The sequence below is a fragment of the Heterodontus francisci genome, chromosome 3, assembly GCF_036365525.1.
Source record: "Heterodontus francisci isolate sHetFra1 chromosome 3, sHetFra1.hap1, whole genome shotgun sequence".
In the NCBI taxonomy this organism is placed as follows: Eukaryota; Metazoa; Chordata; class Chondrichthyes; order Heterodontiformes; family Heterodontidae; genus Heterodontus; species Heterodontus francisci.
Genome location: NC_090373.1, coordinates 141369271 through 141394962, shown reverse-complemented (window position 1 = coordinate 141394962; position 25692 = coordinate 141369271). Strand labels below are relative to the sequence as shown.

Below are 25692 nucleotides of genomic sequence, written 5' to 3'. Positions count from 1 at the left end.
AGGCTGTGGGGGTGATCTGACAGAGGTCTTAAAGATTTTGAAAGATGTACAAGTGTTTCCATTTGACAGCGACACCAAACTATGGGTGAGAAATATAGGACATTCATGATTACGGAATTCAGGAGAAAAACTTTACCCAAAGAGTGGTTAGAATGTGGAACTCACTACCGCAAGGAGTAACTGAGGCGAATAGCCTAGCCGCATTTAAGGGGCAGCAAGATAAACAGGAGGGAGAAAAGATTAGAAGGAAATGTTGATAGGATTAGATGAAATAGTGTGGGAGGAGGCTCATGTGGCATAAACACTGGCATGGACCAGCTGGGCTGAATGGTCTGCTTCTGCTCTATAATAATTTTAACAAATGGCTATCTGGAATGTGATAGTCTCAGTGTGTCAGAGGATACAGTGATATAGTTTACAGAGCAACTACATACCACCGAGTTTCTGTAGCCTGCTGCCAAAATTTGTTTACATAGGAAATTTCCATCGTAGCTGATTACACAGGCATTTGCAATTGCTAAATATTGCCATTAAAAGCAAGACCAAAAATCTTCAACAGGAAATACATGCACAAGACTTTTCATGCAAAATAAATTAGACATTTAACAGAAGTACTGGAACTGAATACGATTTGACATTTTAAAAGTTGTGTAATTTAACTGATCAGCAAAGGATTGAAATTAGGACATGAAACAAAGGGTAAGAATGTCAAAGCTTTAATTTTAACAATGAATCTAAATAGAATGAAAAGCCTTAAGCTCTGTAACTTTGTTGCATCTCTATTCAAGATGTATATTTGCATCTTTCACAATTTAATTCATCTGAATATAATTAAATAGTTCTAGTCTTTCACACGATAGAAACAAATGCTTTCTTTCCCATTGTGAAGTCACTCCAAATGCAATATTTGAAAACTATGTACTTGATGAATATCATGAAAAAAATGAGTTAGAGCACAAGAAATTCACCCACAGGTTTACAAAACAACATTTCATGACATGCTTTCAGAAAAATCAGGTCAAAGTTATTGAAATAAATTTTTGTAGAGATTGCTCACCCTTCTCCTCCAACTTTTGTTATTTTCAGACGAAAGTCAACAGAATTATGGCTTGGAGGTTTCCACTTAAGTATATCATCGCATCGACCAGGCTTGTACTTCTATATAAAGTTTTTAAAAAAGCATTTAGTGGCATTTATTCTTTTCCACTGTATAGATCAAGCAAACAGAACCATTAAAATATTTAATAATGGGATATAGGCATCATTTACAAAGAAAATACTACAGCACCAAATGTAAAGAATTATAGTTAAGAGCAGTAGAATAGTTGATTCATTTGTAAGACTACAAACTCTGCATCATGTCACACTACTTACAGGTCTATAATTTGAAACCTTGATACCCATTCAGGCTCTTATGTCTGATTTTTAAGGAAACTGGATACAATGGCAGAAGTTACTTAAGTAACGATGCTCCATCTTTGGCATTTTTTCCAATCTTTGTACAATAGAATATGCAATCAGAGTGTCAGTGATAAAAAAGCATACTGACATTGTCCAAATTGAACAAGTTAGGTCATTCTCAAATTGACAAATATATAAATTGGAATATAAACCATTAATGCTAGAAATAAAACTAAGATCTAACTCAACCAAATCACAATGTGAACCCTTTTTTTAATTCGTTCATGGGATGAGGGCGTCGCTGGCTAGGCCAGCATTTATTGCCCATCCCTAATTGCCTTAGAGAAGGTGATGGTGCACTGTCTTCTTGAACCACTGCAGTCCTTGGGGTGTAGGTACACCAACAGTGCTATTAGGGAGTTCCAGGATTTTGACTCAGCAACAGTGAAGGAATGCTGATATAATTCCAAGTCATTTTGCAAATTATAATTTTGCAGAAATTACAATAATGTTGAATTGAACACATCAACTGTTAGGATACTCCTTAAAGATTAAAACTTTCAACATGTAAAAAAGCAAAGTTCTTTTGAAGAATTTCAATGATCTGCTTCAGCTGATAATCATGGCTTTGGCTGGTGCAAATATAAACAATCCATTCTAGATGATTATACTCATTTACTGACCTTTGTAAAATACTACATTCAATTAAAAAACATTAATGCAACTAATAAGTATTGGTTATCAAGGTATACTGGTAAGTTGAAGTTGCAATAATGCAAGCATGTGCAGTAGTTACTGTGGTACACTGTTAGCCTAGCTCATCAGTTCCATCATACAACAAAAGTAAAACTGAAAGAGCAGAGGGAGTGCAATATAATAATAAATTACTTATTCTCCCCCCTCAATTCTTCATAAGGTAGATTCCAGATCTCATTCAATTATCCAGTGAAGTCACAGGAGGCAGGTGCACCAAAACACAGCAGGCTGTGGGTGTTAAAGGTTTGGGCGGGATTTTCCTTCTGCCCACTCCTCAGAAATTACATCACCACCAATATCTCTCTGGATATGGGGTCACTGGCCATACTGACAGGCTCCCAGCAGGATTCACATGGCCATGACTGAAGAGGGGAATGAGGGAGTGCTGCAGCAGGGAAGTGGTTACAGTACAGGCAGTGGCAAGAGAGGTGCAGGACAGCCCCCAGAAGAATGAAGTTTCAGTAATAATAGGTCACGGAAGAGAATGAGGTCTCTAAAGATAAATGCTCAAGGCTAAATTGAAAGCTGAGCAAGCCTCTTCTAGGCCCCCTCTCGCCATTTGTGGGCAACATCACCACTACCCTGGGCCTACTGTAAACTTCCATCGAATGGTCCCATAAAGCAGCGGTAAAAAGGGCAGATGGCAGTGAAACGGGCAAGGATGGTGGCCATTGGCTCCCACCAGCAATTATATGTGATGAGTGGTACATGTATAGTCACCAAAAGTCCCAGTGGGATTGGAAAATTCAAGTCAGGGAAGCATTGGTAAATCTCCATTTTCTGCTGCAATCCATAGGGCACAATATTACAGGAAAATCTGACCTTATTTTACAAAGGCATGAGATCACAGACATCAAAGAGACTTTCTCTGTAGTCAAAAGACTTGCATGTACCTAATGCTTTATATCTCTCGGAAATGCGTCAAAGTGAACTATAAATGGATTTCTTTAGAAGTGCAATGGATGCAAGCATACACACTTTACAGACACCACAAATCCACAAACAATGAGACTGATGATCAGTTAATCTATTTTTGCTGGTGCTCATTGAAGAGGAATATTGGCCAGTGTGCTGGTAAATACCCTTTTCACACAGTAATCTCCAATACAATAGAAAACGTCGTTATAATGAAAGAAGGTCTTTAGTATATTCCCTATTAAAGGGAATGAAGAATATTATTAAATTATGTGATGTGATGTGTTGGAAGGCAACTCTCATAATCCAATGAAAACAAATTAGGCCACAAGATATTTCACAGGATTGCAATTTTTACTTTTAAATGCTGCAGATTTTGTAGTTAGCAGTTCTAAATGTTTTTTGTAAACAGCCTATAGGGATACTCGTGAGCAGAACTGAATAAAATACAGTAATGATTTTTTCCAAACCGAAGGGAAACAAAATACTTTGTTTTTTTAAAGTTACAACTGAGTTACAACTGCTTGCAATATGAGATGGAGTTGTGCAACAGTAAACTGGTCCTAAAAATATTCAATGAATTTTTCAGTGAATTTCAAATATTACAACCTTAACTAGAATACTGTCCAGTAAATTATGAAAAAATTCAGTATTATCTCATTACAGCAAATAAATACCTTGATAATTTGCAATTCTCAGAACAAATCTGTGATTTAAGAAAATATTTGACTTAGGCTTTATCCTGCATTCGCCTGCAATAGCATTGGGAAATATTTCATTTACATACAAATACCTCCTCTATATTAAGCTGATAAATTATGATTTTACAGATGACATCTTTATAACAAAGTCTGAATGAATGCCTCTGGTCCTAGGGCAGATTTAAAAAGACAAAAATAAAAATGCTAAATTGGGTTAATTATTATAATATTAAGCTCATTTCTTATGGTACTGCTCACAAGGAAAACCAAAATTGCCCCTCCTAGTCTCTATTGCCCCATCTTCCAATCATTCTCTGTCTGTGGAAGAGGGGGAATAGGGAGTGGGAGAGCTAGAGAGGGAAGGAAGGGATATGGAGGAGGAAGCAAAGGAAGAAGGGATGGGGTGGCACGGGACAGGAGGTGGCAGGAAGAGTAGCAGCTGTATGGGAGGGTGAAAAAGGGAAAAGCAGAAAGGAAATCAGACAGTCGGGCAAGAGGGAGAGAGAAAGATGGGGGAAAAATTGCACGCTGGAAAGGGTTGCGAGAGTGGACAGAGAGAGAAACCTGAAGGGAAATAAAGGAGAAGAGAGAGAAATCGAGAGAAAGAAAGAGAGAAAAAGCTGAACGAGGCTGGTCCATCATCCCTCGTTAGCATGTCTACTGCTGACTAATTTGCACATCAGCCATCAAAAGCAGTGAAGGGGGTCTTCAGCACACTTATTAACTATACAGCTGGAGGACTGGCACTGGGCAAATCTAAATTTAAAGGGAGGGAAAAATGAATCGGAAAAATACAAAAATAGCAATTAAAATAAATAAGAAAATATTTTGCAGATGTAAAAATCACGATATAGAATAAGTATAATGACAATGTCAGTTGCTAACTGAAGGTCAAAAGAACACTGTGAACACATAGATGAAAGCAAATGAGAAGCAATACTTATAAGAATGTAGATTTTACATAGGTATCATAAAATATTTTAGATAGTAATTAATTAATGTCCATCTTAAGTCAGTGTTACATAATTCTGTGCTTCCTTCAAAAAAATGAAATGCTTCCATAGAGCTGTCTGCATGGTTTAATGTACAATTTAATTTTGTTTTGTAATGGAATGCATTTTTTTTGGCAAGCGGTTTTGATCTGTGCAAACATAGAAGAAAAAAGGGTGTGAAATTAGTTGACTATGAACAGTATCTATTTTACAGCAAAACATTTACAGCAACAACTAGAATACCTAACAGCAACCAGCTTTATGACCAAATCTGCAGTTGTGTTGCTCATGGCCAGGGAGCAGAGCAGTTAGTCAAAGTAGGAGATGGAGTGGGACAAGAGTTCAAAGTTAAAGCAGGGATGAGATGTGAATTGTCTTATATCCGTCAATGAGGACCAACAAAGTACAGGCTAGCAAAAGCTACAAATCCAGAAAGACAAACAAACGACGTCAAAAAAGCTGACACCTCAAAAATCAAAGACGAAGGCCACTCCTTCAAAGTGAATGAATGAGTTAAATTCCTTTTCATTTGTTTGAATTTCCGATTCTTCCTTTGTGTTTTAATTTTCCTTTGCCAAAACTGCTTGCTGCTCCAGGCTCAACTTGGCGAGCCAAGATAACACCCCATTTCTTTACTCCACTACCAAGCGTCTCTTTAAACTCTTCTCCCATGCTTCCATCTCCAACAAGTGTGAGGAGTTCATGGAATTCTTTGTCACTATGTTTGATATCATCCATTGATCTGCCTCTGCTGCTTCCCCACTCAACGCCTCACCAAACCAAACTCCCCACTCCAATTCACCCCCGCCCCAGTGGCAGTTTTCTCCAATTTCACTCCTATTTACCCTCATGCCTTCTCTGAATTCATCTTGTCCATGACTGCTTCCTGTTCCCTTGATCTCATTCCCACTAAACTGGAGGGGATTAAAAATGGATACAAGATGACAAAATCCCCAAAGCCAATTTTTTTTTAAAAATGAATCATGCTCTTAATATCGAAGCAAAATACTGCAGATGCTGGAAATCTGAAATAACAGCAAGAAATGCTGGAAATACTCAGCTTCTGTGGAGAGAGAAGCAGAGTTAACGTTTCAGGTCAGTGACCCTTGGTCTGCTTCTCTCTCCACTGATGCTGCCAGACCTGCTGAGTATTTCCAGCATTTCTTGCTTTTATTATGCTCTTAATATGTTTTTTCTAAATCCGGAAAAGTATGCACTCCATTTTCTTCAACCTGTCTTGTTACCTGACTGTTTCTTTGCTTGGTCTACCTGTGAGTTGGTGTTTGACATTACTAGATTATTTGCAGGTAGATTAGCCAATAGGAGGTTAGAAGGCTATGGAAGATCTAAGAGGGGCCTGCCAAGCTTATATGCATCAGTCAGCTCACTACACAAAGGCAAGGCAACTTTGAGAACATGCTGCTGCATAAAGCTGACACAATATTGCTCTTATGGACAGAACCTGCATTTAGATATTTGTTATTGCATTATCTGTTTTATTCCCCAGTAGCTAAAAAAATAAGCTGCAAGTATGAGCTCTGAATTTTTTTTTTGCTCTCCAGGCTAGAACTTTCCAAGGAACTAAGTATTTGATTCTCCCCAGTCTTAAATTGACTTTTTAAAAGTTACATACATCAACAGCCAACTGACCTTTTCCCTCACATAATAGGAGCTCTCTGTGTTTATGTTTGCACAACAAAATAAAAATACTCAAAAATTTGAACACCTGGTAGAATACCTAACAGCTACAAAGATTCTGCCTTAATTTTTTTGATTTGCATCCATGAGTTGAGAAGCATGGCTGTGAGCTAACAAGATAGAAAAAAAAGAGAAGGCTGACGAAAGGCAATACTAAGAGGTTAGGACAGAATTTAAAAATAAAACTAGGAAAACAAAGAGGAACTAGTAGTAAATTATCAAGGAATATAAGAAAAAAATAAAGCATTTTATAGGCACATATATAGCAAAAGAGAAAACAGGATGAGAATAGCACAACAGAAGAATGCACAAGCTGAACGCACAAGTAATGAGAGCGAATAGGCAGAAACATTGAATAATTACTTTGCCTCTGTATTTACCAGGGTGGTCATTACATTAGAACAGGAGATCAAAAAGTTATAAAGATATTTAAGAAGGGAAAAGGGTGACAGATAATGGATAAACTAATCAAACTCCTGATCTGGATGGATTACATCCACGCATATTAAAGGTAGTTAGGGAACAGACAGCAGAGGCATTGTTACATATTCAGGGTGTTCAGAAAGTCCTTGTGCAATTTTAAAGTGTAATTACTTTGGATGTATATCTAATGGAATACTGTAAATTGTACATGAGAGCATAAGGTTTTTTTTTTACTGCTAATGTTATTGTTAATTCTGTGTTAATGTTTTCCTGATTAAAAATGTGACAGTGGAAAAAAAGATGTGCGCTATGGCTGACAGAATAGAAGTCCACAACAACCGAGATGAAAAAAATTCACTGCTCATTACAGGAAAAATGCACCACATAGGAACTCAATTAACAAGTAGATGAAAAGGTTTCCATCATGTGTATGTCCAAGGTTATGCAAGTTTAAAGTTGCATAAGGATTTTAGAAAAAGACATCATGCCACAAGACTGGCAGACAGCTTACGTTATTCCTATATTTAAAAAGGTAAATGGAACAAGTCTAGGGAACTATAGACCAGTTAGCTTAATGTCAGTGGTAAAAAATATATTGGCATCTTTACTCAAAGGTGTAATAGAAAAACATCTAGAAACAGAAAACATAATAAAGAGTAGTCAGCACAGATTTCAAAAGGGAATGTCAGCCTTGACCAACCTTATTGAATTTTTTGAAGATGTAACAGAAAGAATAGATAAGATAACTCACCTCCTGACTCCCCAAAGCCTGTCCACCATCTGCAAGGCACAAGTCAGGAGTGTGATGGAATACTCTCCATTTGCCTGGATGGGTGCAGCTCCAACACTCAAGATGCTCAACACCATCCAGGACAAAGCAGCCCACTTGATTGGCACCCCATCTACAAACATTCACTCCCTCCAACACCGATACACATTGGCAGCAGTGTGTACCAGATATAAGATGCACTGCAGCAACGCATCAAGGCTCCTTCAACAGCACCTTCCAAACCTGCGCCCTCTACCACCTAGAAGGACAAGAGCAGCAAATGCATGGGAACACCATCACCTGGGGTTGTTCACGATTTACGTTAATGATTTGGACTCGGGATCGAAGCACAATTTCAAAATTTGCAGACATCAAATTGGAGGTAAAAACAAGAAATGCTGGAAATACTCAGCAGGTCTGACAGCATCTATGGAGAGAGGAGCAGAGTTAACGTTTCAGGTCAATGACCTTTCATCAGTTCCAGAATACAAATAATACTGGGCTGAATTTTATGTTGCCGCTGCCGTAAAAGATGGCGGCCTGCAAGCGTGGGTTTTACTCCGCGGAGCTGCCGCAATATTATACAGCATGGCTCATTTACATGGCCAGGGCGGACCGCTCCCCCCCCCACCATCCCCCGGTGACATGGAGGGGGCGGGCAAGCCGTCCCTGTCTTTTATTTTTTTATTTTATTTAGAGATACAGCACTGAAACAGGCCCTTCGGCCCACCGAGTCTGTGCCGACCAACAACCACCCATTTCTTCTGGTGCCACTGTACAGGCGCCACTTTTAAAAGACTTTCAGCTCTTACATTTAACTTAAATGTTTGAAGGGAAAGTTCAATAAAACTGATTTAAAAAAGTTACATCTTTCCAGACCCTCTCCCACTCTCCACACCCCCCACTTCCCCACCATTAACAACAGACTTGCCCTCTCCACCCCCATAAAATACTTAGCATGTCTACCTGATCTTCCCCCCCCCCCACCCCCGTAAAGTTCACAAACATTTAACTTTACCCCTTCCCACCCTCCCCTGCACCAATCAGAATAGTTTGAACCCGCTTTCCCCCCCACCACACTGAGAAACTTACCTCCTCCCCCTCCCCATAGATGTTGCACCTCACTTCCCCAGACGGGGATCCGTAGGTGCGGCAGTGCCGGCCACTGGGATGAAGATTGCGGCGGCACTTAAGGACAGGATGTCATTAACTCAGATAAGTTAATGAATTTGAATATTTAATTTATGGTCCCGTCACCGAGCGGCGGGGGGGGTGGTGGGGAGCTGCCACAAGGCCTCACTGTCGCCGGCAATATCAGGATGGGCCCTGCCGGCGTCGAGGTCCATGGCGGGCCTCATCCGGGGCAACCTTCGTGTCCTCCTGCCACAGATCCCGACTTCGAGGTCCCTAAAAAACCCAGCCCGCTGTGTTTGCATTACAGCATCTAGCTATTTTATTAAATTATCCTGTATCCTAACTTTAACCATTCTTCCCAGCAACAACTTCTGCTGTTGGTCATCCTCATATAGTTATATTTTCATAGGAGCACATACAGGGATTTGAATTCATCTGATTTAGCAGCATTATCAACATACCATTTGCTTTGTTTATTGCCAACTCATGATGCTGAAACTTGGAGTAATGAGTCTATTAACACCACTATTAGACCTTTCAAATTCACCTTAAGCACTTATCCTCACCCTTGAACTACATGTACTCCTGTTATTACTACCAATACACAGTAAATTGAGAACATAACCCCAGCTTGTACTCTTAAATTGCCATTGAGTGTAATGGCTACAGTTGATCCTCATTGAGATGGGAACAAGGTGAAAACTCATACAAAGCAATGTTGGTTCGAGCAAGGTGAAAGTCAGCTGCTTGAGGGCTCAATATAATTGCTAAGATCACAGGAAGGGCATTTGATCTTGCTTTTAAAATACAAGGCTGAAAATATGGGTCTACCCAGATGATGCCACAGAGTCATACAGCACAGAAACAAGCCATTCAGCCCATTGTGTCCGTGACAGACATCAAGCACCTATTAATTCTAATCCCATATTCCTGCACTTGGCCCGTAGCCTTGTATGCTATGGTGTTTCAAGTGCTCATCTAAATACTTCTTAAATGTTGTGAGGGTTCCTGCCTCTACCACCCCTTCAGGCAGTGCGTTCCAGATTCCAACCCCCCTCTGGGTGAAAGCATTTTTCCTCAAATCCCCTCTAAACCTCCTGCCCCTTACCTTAAATCTATGCCCCCTGGTATTTGACACCTATGCTAAAGGAAAAAGTTTTTTCCTATCTACCCCCCTCATAATTTTGTACACCTCAATCAGGTCCCCGCTCAGCTTTCTCTGTTCTAAGGAAAACAACTCTAGCCTATCCAGTCCCTCTTCATAGCTGAAATGCTTCAGCCCAGGCAACATCCTGGTGAATCTCCTCTGCACCCTCTCCAGTGCAATCACATCCTTCCTATAGTGTGGTCCCCAGAACTGTACACACTACTCCAGCTGTGGCCTAACTAGTGTTTTATACAGCTCCATCATAACCTCCCTGCTCTTATATTCTATGCCTCGGCTAATAAAGGTAAGCATCTCATATGCCTTCCTAACCACCTTATCAACCTGTGCTGCTGCCTTCAGTGATCTATGGAACAGTACACCAAGGTCCCTCTGTACATCCTATGGTCCTACCATTGTATATTCCCTTGCCTTGTTAGTCCTCCCAAAATGCATCATCTCACACTTCTAGATTAGTCACTATGATCCTTCCATATAATTTGAAGCATCTGTTGCTCTACTGTGGACAGTGTTCTGTTACCAGTTTAGTTCAGCAATTTGTAATACAGAAAGCCAAACACACAAGTAACAAAGTGAAGCACTATCTTCAAAACCATCAATTTTCATTTTCTGCAATACTGGAAAGAAAAAGTGTTAGAAGTGACAAAGTGACTGAATAGGTCTGTTCAAAGTCTTTAAACTCATCTCTTCAGCTCAGTACCTATGACAGGTACATTTTTCATTTGGATGGACAGAACCTTGGAGCCTGTGCAAACGTATTTATTTACATTTCTTAAGTCTGGCTGAGAACACTTGAATAATGAGTTGACCGCTGCCTGATTTTGGCCATTACCCAAAAGCACAATTTCTGGAAAACTATATTAAATCTCCCTTTCCTTTCCTCCTTCTCACATTTGCTTTTCAAGCTATGCTTTAAAATTCCTTAATTCCAATCTCAGCATGTGCACACCACTCACTAAATATAGGCAAACAACCTACTTAGATTTCTGGTAAAACTCCTCTATAATTTATAAATGCAAGATTTTTAAATGCAGTTGACCTGCCCTTCTTTTGCTCTATCTACACAGAAGGACATTACCTCCAATTGTTACTTCCCTTAGTCAGCCTCAGAGTGGGCACTTACCAAAACTATTTTTCAAAGGATTTCCCCAGAAAAGAAAGACACCAGTTTGGTGTTGCATTCTTTAGAATTCATATATCTATTTAGCTTTAAAAGAAAGCTAGAATAGGTTTATACATTTCTCACAAAAAGGATCTGCATTTGTCCCGGTGTGTGATGGCACATATTTGTCACAACACAGAAACACTGCTGCCCTGCTGTGACGAAGGATTTGTGAGAGCAAATGCAAAACAAAATGAGGATCATTACTACCTATGGCTGTGCTAAACACAGCTTTCTTTTTGTCTTTTTTAAAGTCTAACTCATTAGCATTTGCTGAACTTATACAGACTATTCCTTAAACATAATTTACCACCCTGTTAGTTGCCTTTCAGGTGGCTAGTGACAATATTTGCTATTTTAGGAAGCTGCAGAAAAGGATGGACAGATCAGTAATTCCTCCCCTTACTGTTATGATTCAAACCTGATTTCCCTCAAAGTAATAAATATATCGTGACAATGAGTGCAAAGTTCATGGACCCGCAGGGGGATTCAGATATGAAGGCCAACCCACTCAGTGGTTTATTTTTCTGTACATCTCAGAATCCCATTGTGTGCCTCAGTTATGCTATTGACAGACAACATAAAGACTTGATTCTGCAGGGTCTTAACCATATTAAAATACTGCTGCACATTCAGAAACACAGTTGTACTGTTATGTGGTTACCAAGAGGTTGGTGACGTTCCTATGGAAGGAGGTTGCTAGCTGGTGTGCATATGGTGTTAATGGTGACCACATCTTTTTAAATTCTAGAACTAGCAAAATTGAAAACGTACGTGTACACATCATGTGAAGCGTTGAATGAGTTTAGGAGTTAAAGAAGCAAGGAAAGAATCAGGCTTGGCAATGATACTCTCAGTCCACAGCTGAACGATCTGCCAACATTCTCCACATCTATGCTCATATATGAAAAATAACTGTTTGGGTGAGGCTGCAGAAACCCATTAAACAAAGTAAAAATATGCAGTCAAAATTGATGAGAGAAACTTGTACCTCCCCCATACAGTACACAGAGAGAATATACACACACCCAATAACAGACAAATGAAACGTGACCATCATTTATTGAGTGACAAAAGAAAAACGTAGCCATTGGGGAAAGCTGCTGGTTATTCAGTTTTGTTGAATGCTGGTCAATATGAATATTCTACTCAGCTGATCAAAGTGTAATACTTCCCTTTCCACATAAGATATCATGCTACAGAAAAATTCAATTCATCACATTTATTCAAGAGAAAAACAGCTTATGGATTTGTACTTGTTTCAAGTACAAAAGGAATTTAAGGAGTTGGTTCATGTCAGGAAACACAATTGTTGTTTGTGAGGACTGTTCAAACATCTATTTTCATTTACATCAATTCTTTGTTGACTGCAGAGGGTGGTCCCCATGGCTCATTTCAAAGCAGGGAGTTGAAATACCTCTCCTGTCAATCAGAAAGTGGCTGATCCCTTAAGAAATGTTATTAGAGGCTGCATTAATACTGTGTGTAGAAAGCCTTTCCACCATCTACCATCAGGAGTTTGATGGAATACTCTCTACCTGCCTGAATAAGTGCAAATCCAAAAACACTCAGGAGGTCTGACACCATCCAGAACAAAGCAGCCTGCTCAATTGACACCACATCCACCACGTTAAACATTCACTTCCACCACCACCAGCGCAACATGGCAGCATTGTGCACCATCTGCAAGATGCACTGCAACAACTTGTCAAGGCCGCTTAGACTGTACCTCCCAAACCTGCTACTTCTACCATCTAAAAGGACAAGGGCATCAGGCACATGGGATCACCACCACCCCAAGGTTCCCCTCCAAGTCACACACCACCCTGACATGCCATTCCTTCATCATTGCTGGGAGAAAATCCTGGAACACTAACTAGCAGCATTATGGGTGTACCTACACCACAACCTTCTTGAATCCAAGTAGGGATGGGCAATAAATGCTGGCCTTGCCTGCGATGCCCTTGTCAATGAATGAATAAAAAACACAAGGAATCCTTTATAGCATCTGCATTCTGAAATAAGTTTTCTGAAATAAGGTGTAAGCTTTTAATAAAATATATGTTTTGCTCTTACAGCAACTTCAGAGGTAAGTTATCTTGAACAGATAATTTATATGAATAGCTTTTTTAAAAGCAAGAAGTCATTTATTTCCTAACCAAAAATAAAGACACTCAATACTGAAGGAATCAACAAACACAGATAGTGTATCTGCATTGTACTGATTTTGATGAAGGATCCCACTAAAAACATTAAATATGCAGACAGAAAAGAAAACTCTAAATGGTGAAAATGTAGAACAGATCATCCAAAAAGACAATAAAACTACTCACATTTTAGAAAAGTGACCCTTCCTCAGAACTGGAAAGAGAAGGTAGGGCGGCACAGTGGCGCAGTGGTTAGCACCGCGGCCTCACAGCTCCAGTGACCCGGGTTCAATTCTGGGTACTGCCTGTGTGGAGTTTGCAAGTTCTCCCTGTGTCTGCGTGGGTTTCCTCCGGGTGCTCCGGTTTCCTCCCACATGCCAAAGACTTGCTGCTTGATAGGTAAATTGGCCATTAGCAATTGCCCCTAGTATAGGTAGGTGGTAGGGAAATATAGGGACAGGTGGGGATGTGGTAGGAATATGGAATTAGTGTAGGATTAGTATAAATGGGTGGTTGATGGTCGGCACAGACTCGGTGGGCCGAAGGGCCTGTTTCAGTGCTGTATCTCTAAACTAAACTAAACTATCTGGTCAGTCTGTTTTGGATTCAGCTAGCTGCTCTTTCTAGTTGACAAATAGCTCTACCCAAAACATTAATCATTTGTTTTTCATGCCATTTATATTTTTATTTCAGATTTTCAGGGTATTTTTCCCCTGCTGCTTAGCCTGCTACACATTTTCAGCACTTTGTTGTTTTAGTTTCTGGATTTACAATATTCTTGCTGGTTTTTATTGCCTCTTCAAAGTATTTTTCCTGGCGGTTTGCTGAATTCTTGCAGCCTTTAATTCCAAGGGGGCATAAATATAAGATAGCCACTAACAGAATTCAGGATGAATTTCGTGAGAGAGTGGTGAGAATGTGGAACTCGCTACAACATGGAGTGGTTGATGCAGATAGCATTGCTGCCTTTAATGGAAAGCTTGATGCTTACATGGGGGAGGAGGGAAGAGAGAGATATGGGGCTGGGTGCAAAGAGATAATTGGAGCAGGAGGAGCAGCATGTAGAGTATGAACTCTGGCATAAGTTAGATGGGGAGACGGTGGCATAGTGGTAATGTCACTGGAGCTTGTAATCCAGAGGCCCAGGCTAATGCCCTGGGGACACTGGTGCAAATCCCACCATGGCAGCTGCTGGAATTTAAATTCAATTAACTAATACATTCAATTGCTTAATAAAAATCTGGAATTGAAAGCTAGTCTCAGTTTCATGGCACCATTACCATCATCGATTGTCACTAAAACCCATCTGGTTCACTACTGTCCTTTAGCGTAGGAAATCTGGCATCCTTAACCGGTCTGGCCTACATCTGACTCCAGACCCATAGCATTGCGGTTGACAGAACTGGCCTAGCAAGTCACTCAGTTGTCAAGGGCAATTAGGGATGGGCGACAAATGCTGGCATTGACAGTGACACCTACATCAAATGAAAGAATTTTTTTAAAAGTTGGGTTCAATGGCCTGATCCAGTGCAATAGATTCTATGTAATTATATGAGCATGTTATGAATCTGCATATTTCAAGTACAAGCTTCTCCTCTTGAGAATTATGCGCTTCTTCAGACTATTCCTTCAGATTAAGTAATACTTACAGTACCTTTCTGCATCGATCAACGCCAGAAACTCTGCACTTTTGCTGAAATCCTCATTCGAGATTAAATTTGAACTCGCGGCTTCTGGGTTACAAGCTCAATACTAAAGATACTAGACCAACTTACCTGTAGGAGGTACTAATGTGTGTTTTGGTCAGTTGACCCTTTGATCAAGCACCATTGATGATACTCAACTTTCTGAACCATTCTTGTAAACCAGATTTACAGTTCTCACAGAAGGGTGCATATTTTGATTAGAAGCAAATATTAAGCTTTTCTATCGCATGACTGAAGATTAAGAGCTACACTATAATTTTATTTCTAAATATATTACTATGAAAAAGCTGTTCAAGGTTTTTAAAACATTAAATATGCAACAAAGTAGTTTTCATTTCATCCAATTTCTTTTTTTCTGCAAACTAATGTAGGATTATGTTTATTCAAGGTTCTTTATTTTACACTTTCAGTCTTTATTTTGTACCATTAGTAATCCTAACATTGAGAAATAAAAAAACTTAAAATTGGAGAAGTCCCAGTATAGTACTCTATATTAAATAATACCAGACCAAAATCTAGGAGTCATACTTATTTAAAAATTGACCACAGATATCCCATCAATAAGGCATATCAATATATCAATGCACTCTGCCATGGGTTAACAAACCCTTGCCCTCAAGCCCTTCCTCAACAGTCAATCCCATTCTCAGCTAGACTTTTCGGGAATGTTTATATCAGCATTGTGTTCCATGAATTAATGTCTTCTCCCCCTCCTTTCAACCACTGTTGTGAGTCTCCATCTATATGAGTTTTTTGGCAGAGGTAACAAAAATTTTCCAAAGAAAGGGAAAGAAAACTGAAGAGCGAGCTGACCTGCAATGGCATTGTAAATCACAGAAATTCCAAGAAAGGAAACCATTCAGGCCCTTGTGCCTTTGTTGGCTTCATATCAGACCTACTGCTCTTATCCTAGTCCCCTGTTCTCTTTCCCTGTAGCTTTTAATATTTTCCTTTTCAATTGCTTATCAAATTCCCTCTTAGATGTCACAGTTGATTTCGTTTCAATAGCTGATAGCTGTAATGTATTCCATGGTCCCCATGAATGGAAAAAATTCTAAATGCTCACTTTACGTTTTTAGTGCTAATTCAAAGTTTGTGCTCCTTTTATGATCAATTTGTTGACCAGTAGAAATAATATTTCATTATTTTAAATTTTCAAATTTAAACTTTCAAATTTTAGAGCAGTTCTATTAGATTTCCACTGAATTCAGTCCTAGTTATTTCAAGTCTCCCAGTATAACTCATCCCTGGCACCATCTTTGTGAATCTACGTTGCAACTTTTCCATAGTTTGCGTATCCTTTGTGTAATAGGTCGCCTAAAACTGCAAACAATCTTTCCAACTGTAGCCTAACAAATTTGAACAGATTCATCTATCTAGTTCCTTTTATTGTGTTTTCCATTTAGAGATCCAAAAAATACACATTTCCCAGAACAGGTCTGCCTCAAACTCTTTGCTGAGAATCAGCTCGTGGCAGATGAAGATGTGGGCCGACACCATAAGGAAAGTCAGGGACATGAAAATGCAATTCCAGTTTCTGACTTTCTTTATGGCATCTCCCTGGGAGTTGGGGTGCATTGAAGCTCCCTCAAGTACCCTAACCACCCTATCACAGAATCTATCTATCTATCTGGAACATCCCCAATAACTTGTGCATTGTTTGTCTTTCCAGCCAGCCCATTCAAACATATATTACTTTTTGAAAAAAGAAACCCTTCTCAATTTCAGTTTGTATTTACATTTCACTAAACCACATTTATTTCCTCTGGTCCTTTGACCTATATCATTTGGCATTTTGGATACTTTAGTAGGGTCTCCCCTACCCAATCACCCCCTTAGCCATCTCATTTTTAGACTGTCATGATTAAATTCCTCGATAGCTCATCTGCTTTACACTTGGGGATCAGCTTTGTAACTCTTCCCTATATCCTTTACAAAAAGAGTATATATATTTTGCAATGCGTTAACTAAAACTGAGCACAATACTCAAAGTCTGGAGAAACACATTGCTAGCAAATGGGCGCACAGTTCATCCACAAACAAACAAATGGCTGGCACTCGTGTTTGGGATTGGCAATGTTGCTGCCTCTAGAAAAACCATTTTTTGAGATGGTTCACAACAGTTCTTGAAGTACTACCCCATTTTACAGAGATGCTGCTGAAGTCAGGGCTATGGCTGTAATGTAAAGCAGCCCAATATATTTCAGATTTAATTTTGAACGATGCAAAGGCTACATAGATAGGACAAAATACTTAGCTTCAAATACAACAAGTAATGCATGACAAAACAATTCAATCCATCCACATTTTAGAAGCTAATGAAATGAACCTAAGTTGGCCCAGTGAGGAGGACTGGGTAAACATACACAATCTTATAAATAAGAACATTTTAAATGACCACCAGTAGCATACTTTTTGTTGTGGTTTATTTGGCTAGTCACCCTGCTCTGTGCTGCAGTGCAAATGAGACAGTTTAAAATTGATCTGGCTGGTGCCTGGAGCTATTTAAAATGGAGCAGCTGCAGTCACCAATAGAAAACAAGGCTTTAATGCTCCCCTATGCGTAAACAAATACTGAATAGTATCATGGAAATTTTATCTCCGAAGGGTTCAATATAAAGACAGCATCAGTGTGCTCCTGCATGCAAATAGCACAGTAATACAATGCAAACAATATGATAAAGTGGTGCTGACATTAAACATTCCCAAAATCAAATAAATGCAAGTCAATGCACAGCATTTGAGCCAATATGCAGGCTGCTCATTAACCATGTCAAGTTTTTATTAATTGTACAGATATAATCTCAGATAGCAAGCTAAATATTGGCTTAATTAATTCACTTTACAGTGATCACAAATGCAGTTAGTATATTCTGCACCCACAGCTGTAAGAACAACAGTGCACTGAACAATTGAAATTAATGTTATTCTTTCAGTAGCTTTTAAACTTAACTGTCAAGGGAGGGGGGGGGGATGGGATGGGAAAGGAAGAGGAGGAGTAGGAGTGGGGGGGGGGAACTGGTGAAGGAGGAGAGGTAGGAGAGGGTGAGGAGGGTGGGGAGAGAGAGGTAAACAGTTTGATTGCAGGGAGGCTAGTGGCACCATCCATGCTTAGTGTAAAATGGCAGAGTGGATGGAAGGTTCGGGTGAGGTGAACTACAAAAAAGGAAGGGGGAAAAGAGGATACAGGGGTTGAATGGATATTTCAAAGGGGAAATGGAAGCAATGGGGCAAAGAGGATGGTAGGTAAGGGAGAAGGATAGTGGTAAGTTGAAATGGGTAGGGGAAGTAACGGGAGTGGGTAAAAGCATGAATGACTGTGAGAGGGGATGGTAAGGAAACTGCTGAGGTACACATTGCCCCAATGATCCGTGCTCCAATTGCAGCCTGCATTCATTGGTGAGCCCTTTTCCCTACCATATTATGCATGTGAAAGGAAAAGAAGTGACAGAAGCAATAGAGGTGAGACAGAGTGTAGTACAATGGTTTAAAAGGGTTAATGTTTGAGACAGTGTGAGGAACACCTCCCACCGTGATGATGTAAGAGATCACATGTGAGAAATGAAGGAGAAGCAGCATGGCTTCAGAGAAGTCATACAGACTTATGTAAAGCTGTATATAGTTAATGTAATAAACGAGTTAATGTTAAAATTACTAAAGACTCAGTAATCTCTCCCAGCTAGACTAACCAAATATACAAAACAGTGACAGACTAACCAAACATACAACAGAGACACAAACAGTAACATTAGGACATCAGAATCAGGTACAGAAAGACAATATTCTATGACTTACGCTGCACAGTGCCATAAGCGATCAACTGATTTTTATTATATATTCATTCTAATACTAGAGTGAATAAACAAATAAAAACAAAACCAAGGATAGAGAATTCTTAGACACCATTAACTCTGGCATGCATTATACCAAGCCCAGACAGATGGAAATCTAACTACCTAGTTAGCACTATGCATTATCCTCAAGAATCCTTTTAGATTTGCAAACCTATGCGCTGTTTAATATTAAGTTTCGACCAGACTGAAATCAGTAGTTGTAGCACTCTAGTGTAAATTCTACCAAACTGAATAATCCTCTCTCATTGGAGAGACAAAAAGATTGAATTGCAGAAATGTTCTCCATGTGCTAGGGGTTCATGAATTACTATAAATTCATCATGTCAAATGGAGATTTTAATGTCCTAAATTGCCATTCATTATTTAATAACCAAACTATCCAAATTGAAAACATCAAACCCCACTTAAACTCCTCTTAAATCAAGCTGACCTTTCAAATTTCGCATAAGTTTTCATCTCCTGCTCCCCAAAAGCACCAACCTATGGTGGGATACAAACATACGAATTAGGAGCAGGAGTAGGCCACTCGGCCCATCCAGCCTGCTCCGCCATTCAATAAGATCATGGTTGATCTGATTGTAACCTCAACTCCACATTCCTGCCTACCCTCAATAACCTTTCAGCCCCTTGCTTATCAAGGATTTATCTATCTCTGCCTTAAAAATATTCAGACTCTGCTTCCATTGCCTTTTGAGGAAGAGTTCCAAAGACCCTCAGAGAAAAAGTTTCTCCTCATCTCTGTCTTAAATGGGTGACCCCTTATTTTAGATTCTCTCAAGAGGGAACATCCTTTCCACATCCACCCTGTCAAGACCCCTCAGAATCTTAGATGTTTCAATCAAGTTGTCACTTACTCTTCTAAACTCCAGCAGATACAAACCTAGCCTGTCCAATCTCTCCTCATAAGATAACCCACCCATTCCAGGTATTAGTCTAGTAAACCTTCTCTGAACTGCTTCCAACACATTTACCTCCTTCCTTAAACATAGAGACCAATACTGTAGAGTACTCCAGATGTGGTCACACCAATGCCCTGTATAACTGAAGCATAAACCTCCCTACTTTTGTACTCAATTCTGCTCGCAATAAATGATAACATTCTGTTAGCTTTTCTAATTACTTGCATACTAACCTTTTGAGATTCAGGCACTAGGACACCCAGATCCTTCTGCATCTCAGAGCTCTGCAATCTCTCACCATTTAGATAATATGCTTCTTTTTTATTCTTCCTGCCAAAATGGACAATTTCACATTTTCCCACATTATACTCCATTTGCCAGATTTCTGCCACTCACTAAACCTATCCATATCCCTCTGTAGCCTCCTTATGCCCTCTTCACAACTTACTTCCTACCAATATATAAAAGCAAAATATTGCAGATGCTGGAAATCTGAAATAAAAACAAGAAATGCTGGAAATACTCAGCAGGTCTGGCGGCATCTGTGGAGAGAGAAGCACAGTTAACGGTTCAGGTCAGTGACCCTTCATCATGAGTTCTGATGAAAGGTCACTGACCTGAAATGTTAACTCTGCTTCTCTCTCCACAAATTCTGCCAGACCTACTGAGTATTTCCAGCATTTCTTGTTTTGATTACTTTCCTACCTACTTTTGTGTCATCAGCAAATTTAGCAACCATACCTTCATCCAAGTCATTTATATAAATTCTAAAAAGTTGAGGCCCCTGCACTGATTCTTGTGGCACACCACTCATTACATCTTACCAACCAGAAAATGACCTATTTATGCCTACTCTCTGTTTCCTGTTAGCTAGCCAATCTTCTATCCATGCCAAAATGTTACCCTCGACACCACAAGCTTTTATTTTCCACAATAACCTTTGATGTGGCAAATGCCTTCTGGAAATCTAAGTACAGTACATCCACTAGTTCCCTTTTATCCACAGCACATGTTATGTCTTCAAAGAACTCCAATAAATTGGTTAAACATGACTTCCCTTTCATAAAACCATGTTGACTCTGCCTGATTACCATCAATTTTTCTAAGTGCCCAACTATAATGTAACTTCTAATATTTTCCCTATGACAGATGTTAAGCTACCTGGCCTGTAGTTTCCTGCTTTCTGTCTCCCTCCCTTTCTGAATAAAGGAGTTACATTGGCTATTTTCTAATCTAACGGAATCTTCCCTGAATCTAGGGAATTTTGGAAAATCAAAACCAACGCATCAGCAATCTCACTAGCCACTTCTTTTAAGATCCTAGGATGAAGTCCATCAGGACCCGGGGACTTGTCAGCCCGCAACTCCAACAATTTACTCAGTACTGCTTCCCTGATGGTTGTAATTTTCTGGAGTTCCTCCCTCCCTTTCATTTCCTGATTTACAGCTATTTCTGGATTATTACTTGTATCCCCTATGGTGAAGACCGGTGCAAAACACTTGTTCAATTCATCTGCCATCTTCTTATTTTCCCTTATTATTTCCTCAGACTCACTTTCTATAGGACCAACACTCACTTTGTTAACTCTTTTCTTTTTAAAATATCTGTACAAACTCTTACTATCTGTCTTTATATTTCTTTCCAGCTTTCTCTTGTACTCTAATTTTTTTCCTCCTTATTAATCTTTTTCGTCGTTCTTTGCTGCTTTTTATATTCTGTCCAATCTTCTGACCTGCCACCCAACTTTGCACAATTATATGCTTTCTCTTTAAGTTTGATACTATCCATATGGATATGCTTCCATCAGTATCAATGCCTCACTCAAGTTCCCATATTTTCAGGTATGAACCTACTTAGTGAGTAACAATTGGCAACAATCTATTCTACTGGGGTTAATATCACAGCTGTAATCTGTGTTCGATTCCATGCTTTCTACAAGCCAAAAACCGATTTGCTGCACACTATGCAGAAGGTTTCAATGATTTGTCCATCAATATGCCAAAATCTTTTACCTGTGCTATATCACTAAGGTGAAAGTTCCAATGTTTTATTCTCACATCCTCAGTTTCATCATTTTGCATGGCAACATTGACTTTCATTGCCATTTCTCAGTACGAATTCCCAAACTATCTAGATTCCTCTGCATCTAACCAATCTGTTGTCCAACAACAACTTGTATTTATACAGCAACTTTTTACGTAGTAAAAAGTCCCCAGGCTCTGCACAGGAACCATTATCAAACAAAATTTGACACCGAGCCGCATAGGAGATATTAGAGCAGATAACCAAAAGCTTGGCCAAATAATTAAGTTTTAAGGAACACCTCAAAGGGAGAAAGCAAGGCAGAGAGGTGGAGAGACAAAAAGAGGGAATTCCAGAGCTTCGGGTCCAGGCAGCTGATGGCTCCAATGGTGGAGCCATTAAAATCAGGGATGCGCAAGCGGCTAGAATTGGAGGAGCATAGATATCGCGGAGGATTGTAGGGCAAGAGGAGATTACTGAGATAGGGAGGGGAGAGGCCATGGAGAGATTTGAAAGCAAAGATGAGAATTCTGAAACCAAGGCATTGCTCAACCAGGAACCAATGAAAGTCAGTGAGCACAGAGCAGGAGTGGTAAGAGTTAGGTAATTGTTTGGAAATCCAATCTCCAAACAAGCCACACCTTTCATAGTTCACTTTCCTTCATTACCTTACAGACTGTTGTCACAGTATCCGACTACCTGTGCAACACAACTTAGTGGGTGAGTATAAATTTTCTTCAGCTTAACAATGGTAAAACTGAAGGCATCCTCTTTGATTCACAGGATATTTAAAAACCTTTATTTTAAAGGGATTATAAATGCAAGCTAGCTAGAAACAAAGGCAGACTGTAAAAGCTTCTTCAGGTATGTGAAAAGGAAACGATTAGCAAGGATAAATGTGGGTCCATTGCAGGTCGAGACAGGAGAGTTGTGGTGGAGATTGAGGAAATGGTGGAGAGACGAATCAATTACTTTGAGTCTGTCTTCATAGAGGAAGATGCAGAAAATTTCCCAGAAATACTAAGGAACTAGTAAAAATGAGGAATTGAAAGTAATTGGCATCAATAAAGAGGTCTACTCGAAAAATTAATTGGATTGAAAGTTGATAAATCCCCTACACCAGAGGACATACATCCCAGAGTATTGAAGGAGGTGGCTTTAGAAATAAAAGGTGTATTGGTGGTTATCTTTCAAAATTCTATAGATTCTGGAACAGTTCCTGCAGACTGTAACATCACTATTTAAGAAGGGAGAGAGAGAGAAAATGGCGATCTACAAACCTATTAGTTTGATGTCAGTAGTAGGAAAAAAATAAAAGAATTTATTATAAAGGACGGGCAAACTGGACACTTGGAAAATAATGATATGATTGGGCAGAATCAACATGGATTTGTCAAAGAATAATCATGTTTGACAAACCTGTTGGGAGCTTTTTGAAGATGTTACTTGTAGCATAAAGCAGAACGAGTGGATGTGGTGTATTTGGATTTTCAGAAGGCTTTTGATAAGGTCCCACACAGGAGGTTAGTAAACAAAATTAGAGCACGTGGGATTGGGGGTAATATACTGGCATGGATTGAGAATTGGTTAACAGACAGAAAACAGAGAGTAGGAATAAATGGGTCATTCTCAGGATGGTAGGCTGTTACTAGTGGGGTACCACAAGGATCAGTGCTTGGCCACAGCTGTTCACAAACTATATCAATGATTTGGATATGGGGACTAATTGCAATATTTCCAAATTTGCTGATGACACAAAACTAGGAGGGAATGTAAGTTGTGAGGAGGATGCAAGGAGGCTTCAAGGGGATTTGGACAGGCTAAGTGAATGGGCAACAACATGGCAGATGGAATATAATGTGAATAAGTGTGAAGTAATCCACTTTGGTAGGAAAAACAGAAAGCAGTGTATTTTTTTAAATGGTGAGAGGTTGGGAATTGTTGATGTCCAAAGAAACCTTTTTTTATTCGTTCATGGGATGTGGGCATCACTGACAAGGCCAGCATTTATTGCCCATTTTTAATTGCCCTCGAGGTGGTGGTGAGCTGCCTTCTTGAACTGCTGCAGTCCATGTGAGGTAGGTACACCCACAGTGCTGTTAGGAAGGGACTTTCAGGATTTTGACCCAGTGACAGCGATACAGTTCCAGGTCAGGATTGTGGGTGACTTGGAGGGGAACTTGCAGATGGTGGTGTTCCCATGCATTTGCTGCTTGTCCTTCTAGTTAGCAGAGGTCGCGGGTTTGGAAGGTGCTGTCTAAGGAGCTTTGGTGCATTGCTGCAGTGCATCTTGTAGATGGTACACACTGCTGCCACTATGTGTCAGTGGTGGAGGGAGTAAATGTTTGTGGATGGGGTGCCAATCAAGCGGGCTGCCTTGTCCTGGATAGTGTCGAGCTTCTTGAGTGTTGTTGGAGTTGCACCCCTCCAGGCAAGTGGAGAGTATTCCATCACACTCCTGACTTGTGCCTGGTAAATGGTGTACAGGCTTTGGGGAGTCAGGAAGCGAATTACTCACTGCAGGATTCCTAGCCTCTGACCTGCTCTTATAGCCACGATATTTATATGGCTACTCCAGTTCAGTTTCTGGTCAATGGTAACCCCAAGGATGTTGATCGTGGAGGATTCAATGATGGTAATGGCATTTAATGTCAAGGGGAGATGGTTAGCTTCTCTTTTGTTGGAGATGGTCATTACCTGGCACTTGTGTGGCACGCATGTTACTTACCACTTATCAACCCAAGCCTGGATATTGTTCGGGTCTTGCTGCATTTCTATACGGACTGCTTCAGTATCTGAGGAGTTGCGAATGGTGCTAAACATTGTGCAATCATCAGCGAACAACCCCACTTCTGACCTTATGATTGAAGAAAGGTCATTGATGAGGCAGCTGAAGATGGTTGGGCCTAGGACACTACCCTGAGGAACTCCTGCAGTGATGTCCTGGAGCTCAGATGATTGACCTCCAACAACCACAACCAACTTACTTTGCGCTAGGTATGACTCCAACCAGTGGACAGTTCTCCCCTGATTCCTATTGACTTCAGTTTTGCTAGGGCTCCTTGATGCCAGACTCGGTCAAATGCTGCCTTGATGTGAAGGGCAGTCACTCTCACCTAACCTCTGGAGTTCAGCTCTTTTGGGTGTCCTTGTTCATCAATTACTAAAAGCTCGTATGCAGGTGCAGCAAGCAATTAAGGAGGCAAATGGTATGTTGGCCTTCCTTGCAAGGGGATTTGAGTACAGGAGTAAGGATGTATTGCTGCAATTGTATAAAGCCTTGGTGAGACTGCACCTGGAGTATTGTTTATAGTTTTGGTCTCCTTATCTAAGGAAGGATATACTTGCCATAGAGGGAGTGCAACAGAGGTTCACTAGACTAATCCCTGGGATGGCATATGAATCACAGAATCGCTACTGCACAGAAGGGGGCCATTCGGCCCATGAGGAGAGATTGCAGAAACTGGGCCTGCATTCTCCAGAGTTTCGAAGAATGGGAGGTGATCTCATTGAAACTTACTAAAATCTTACAGGGAGTGACAGGGTAGATTTGGATAGGATGTTTCCCCTGCTTGTTGAGTCTAAAACCAGGGGACACAGTCTCAGAATAAGGGACAGGCCATTTAAGACTGAGATGAGGAAGAATTTCTTCACTCAGAGGGTGGTGAATCTGTGGAATTCACTACCCTAGAGGTTTGTGGAAGCTCAATCATTGAGAATGTTCAAGACAGAAATGGATAAATTTCTTGATACTAATGACATCAAGGGATATGGGAATAGTGGGGAAAAATGGCATAGAGGTAGATGATCAGCCATGATCTGTTTGAATGGTGGAGCAGACTTGATGGGCCGAATGGCCTACTCCTGCTGCTATTTTCTATGATCCTATGAAACCATGAGGACTAATTCTATTTTTATTGTTTGCTAAGTATTAGCTAGCAACAGCCT

General features: G+C 40.1%; 1 protein-coding gene across 3 annotated transcripts in view; it reads right to left on the bottom strand.

Annotated features, from left to right (window-relative positions):
* Positions 1–25692, bottom strand: part of rngtt (RNA guanylyltransferase and 5'-phosphatase) — a 441527-nt gene that overhangs the window by 136345 nt on the left and 279490 nt on the right. For all 3 annotated transcript variants that reach the window (XM_068026609.1, XM_068026610.1, XM_068026611.1), the window contains one exon: positions 1058–1158. In XM_068026609.1, the coding sequence (XP_067882710.1) occupies positions 1058–1158 (101 nt within the window). The remainder of the gene's footprint in view (positions 1–1057; positions 1159–25692) is intronic.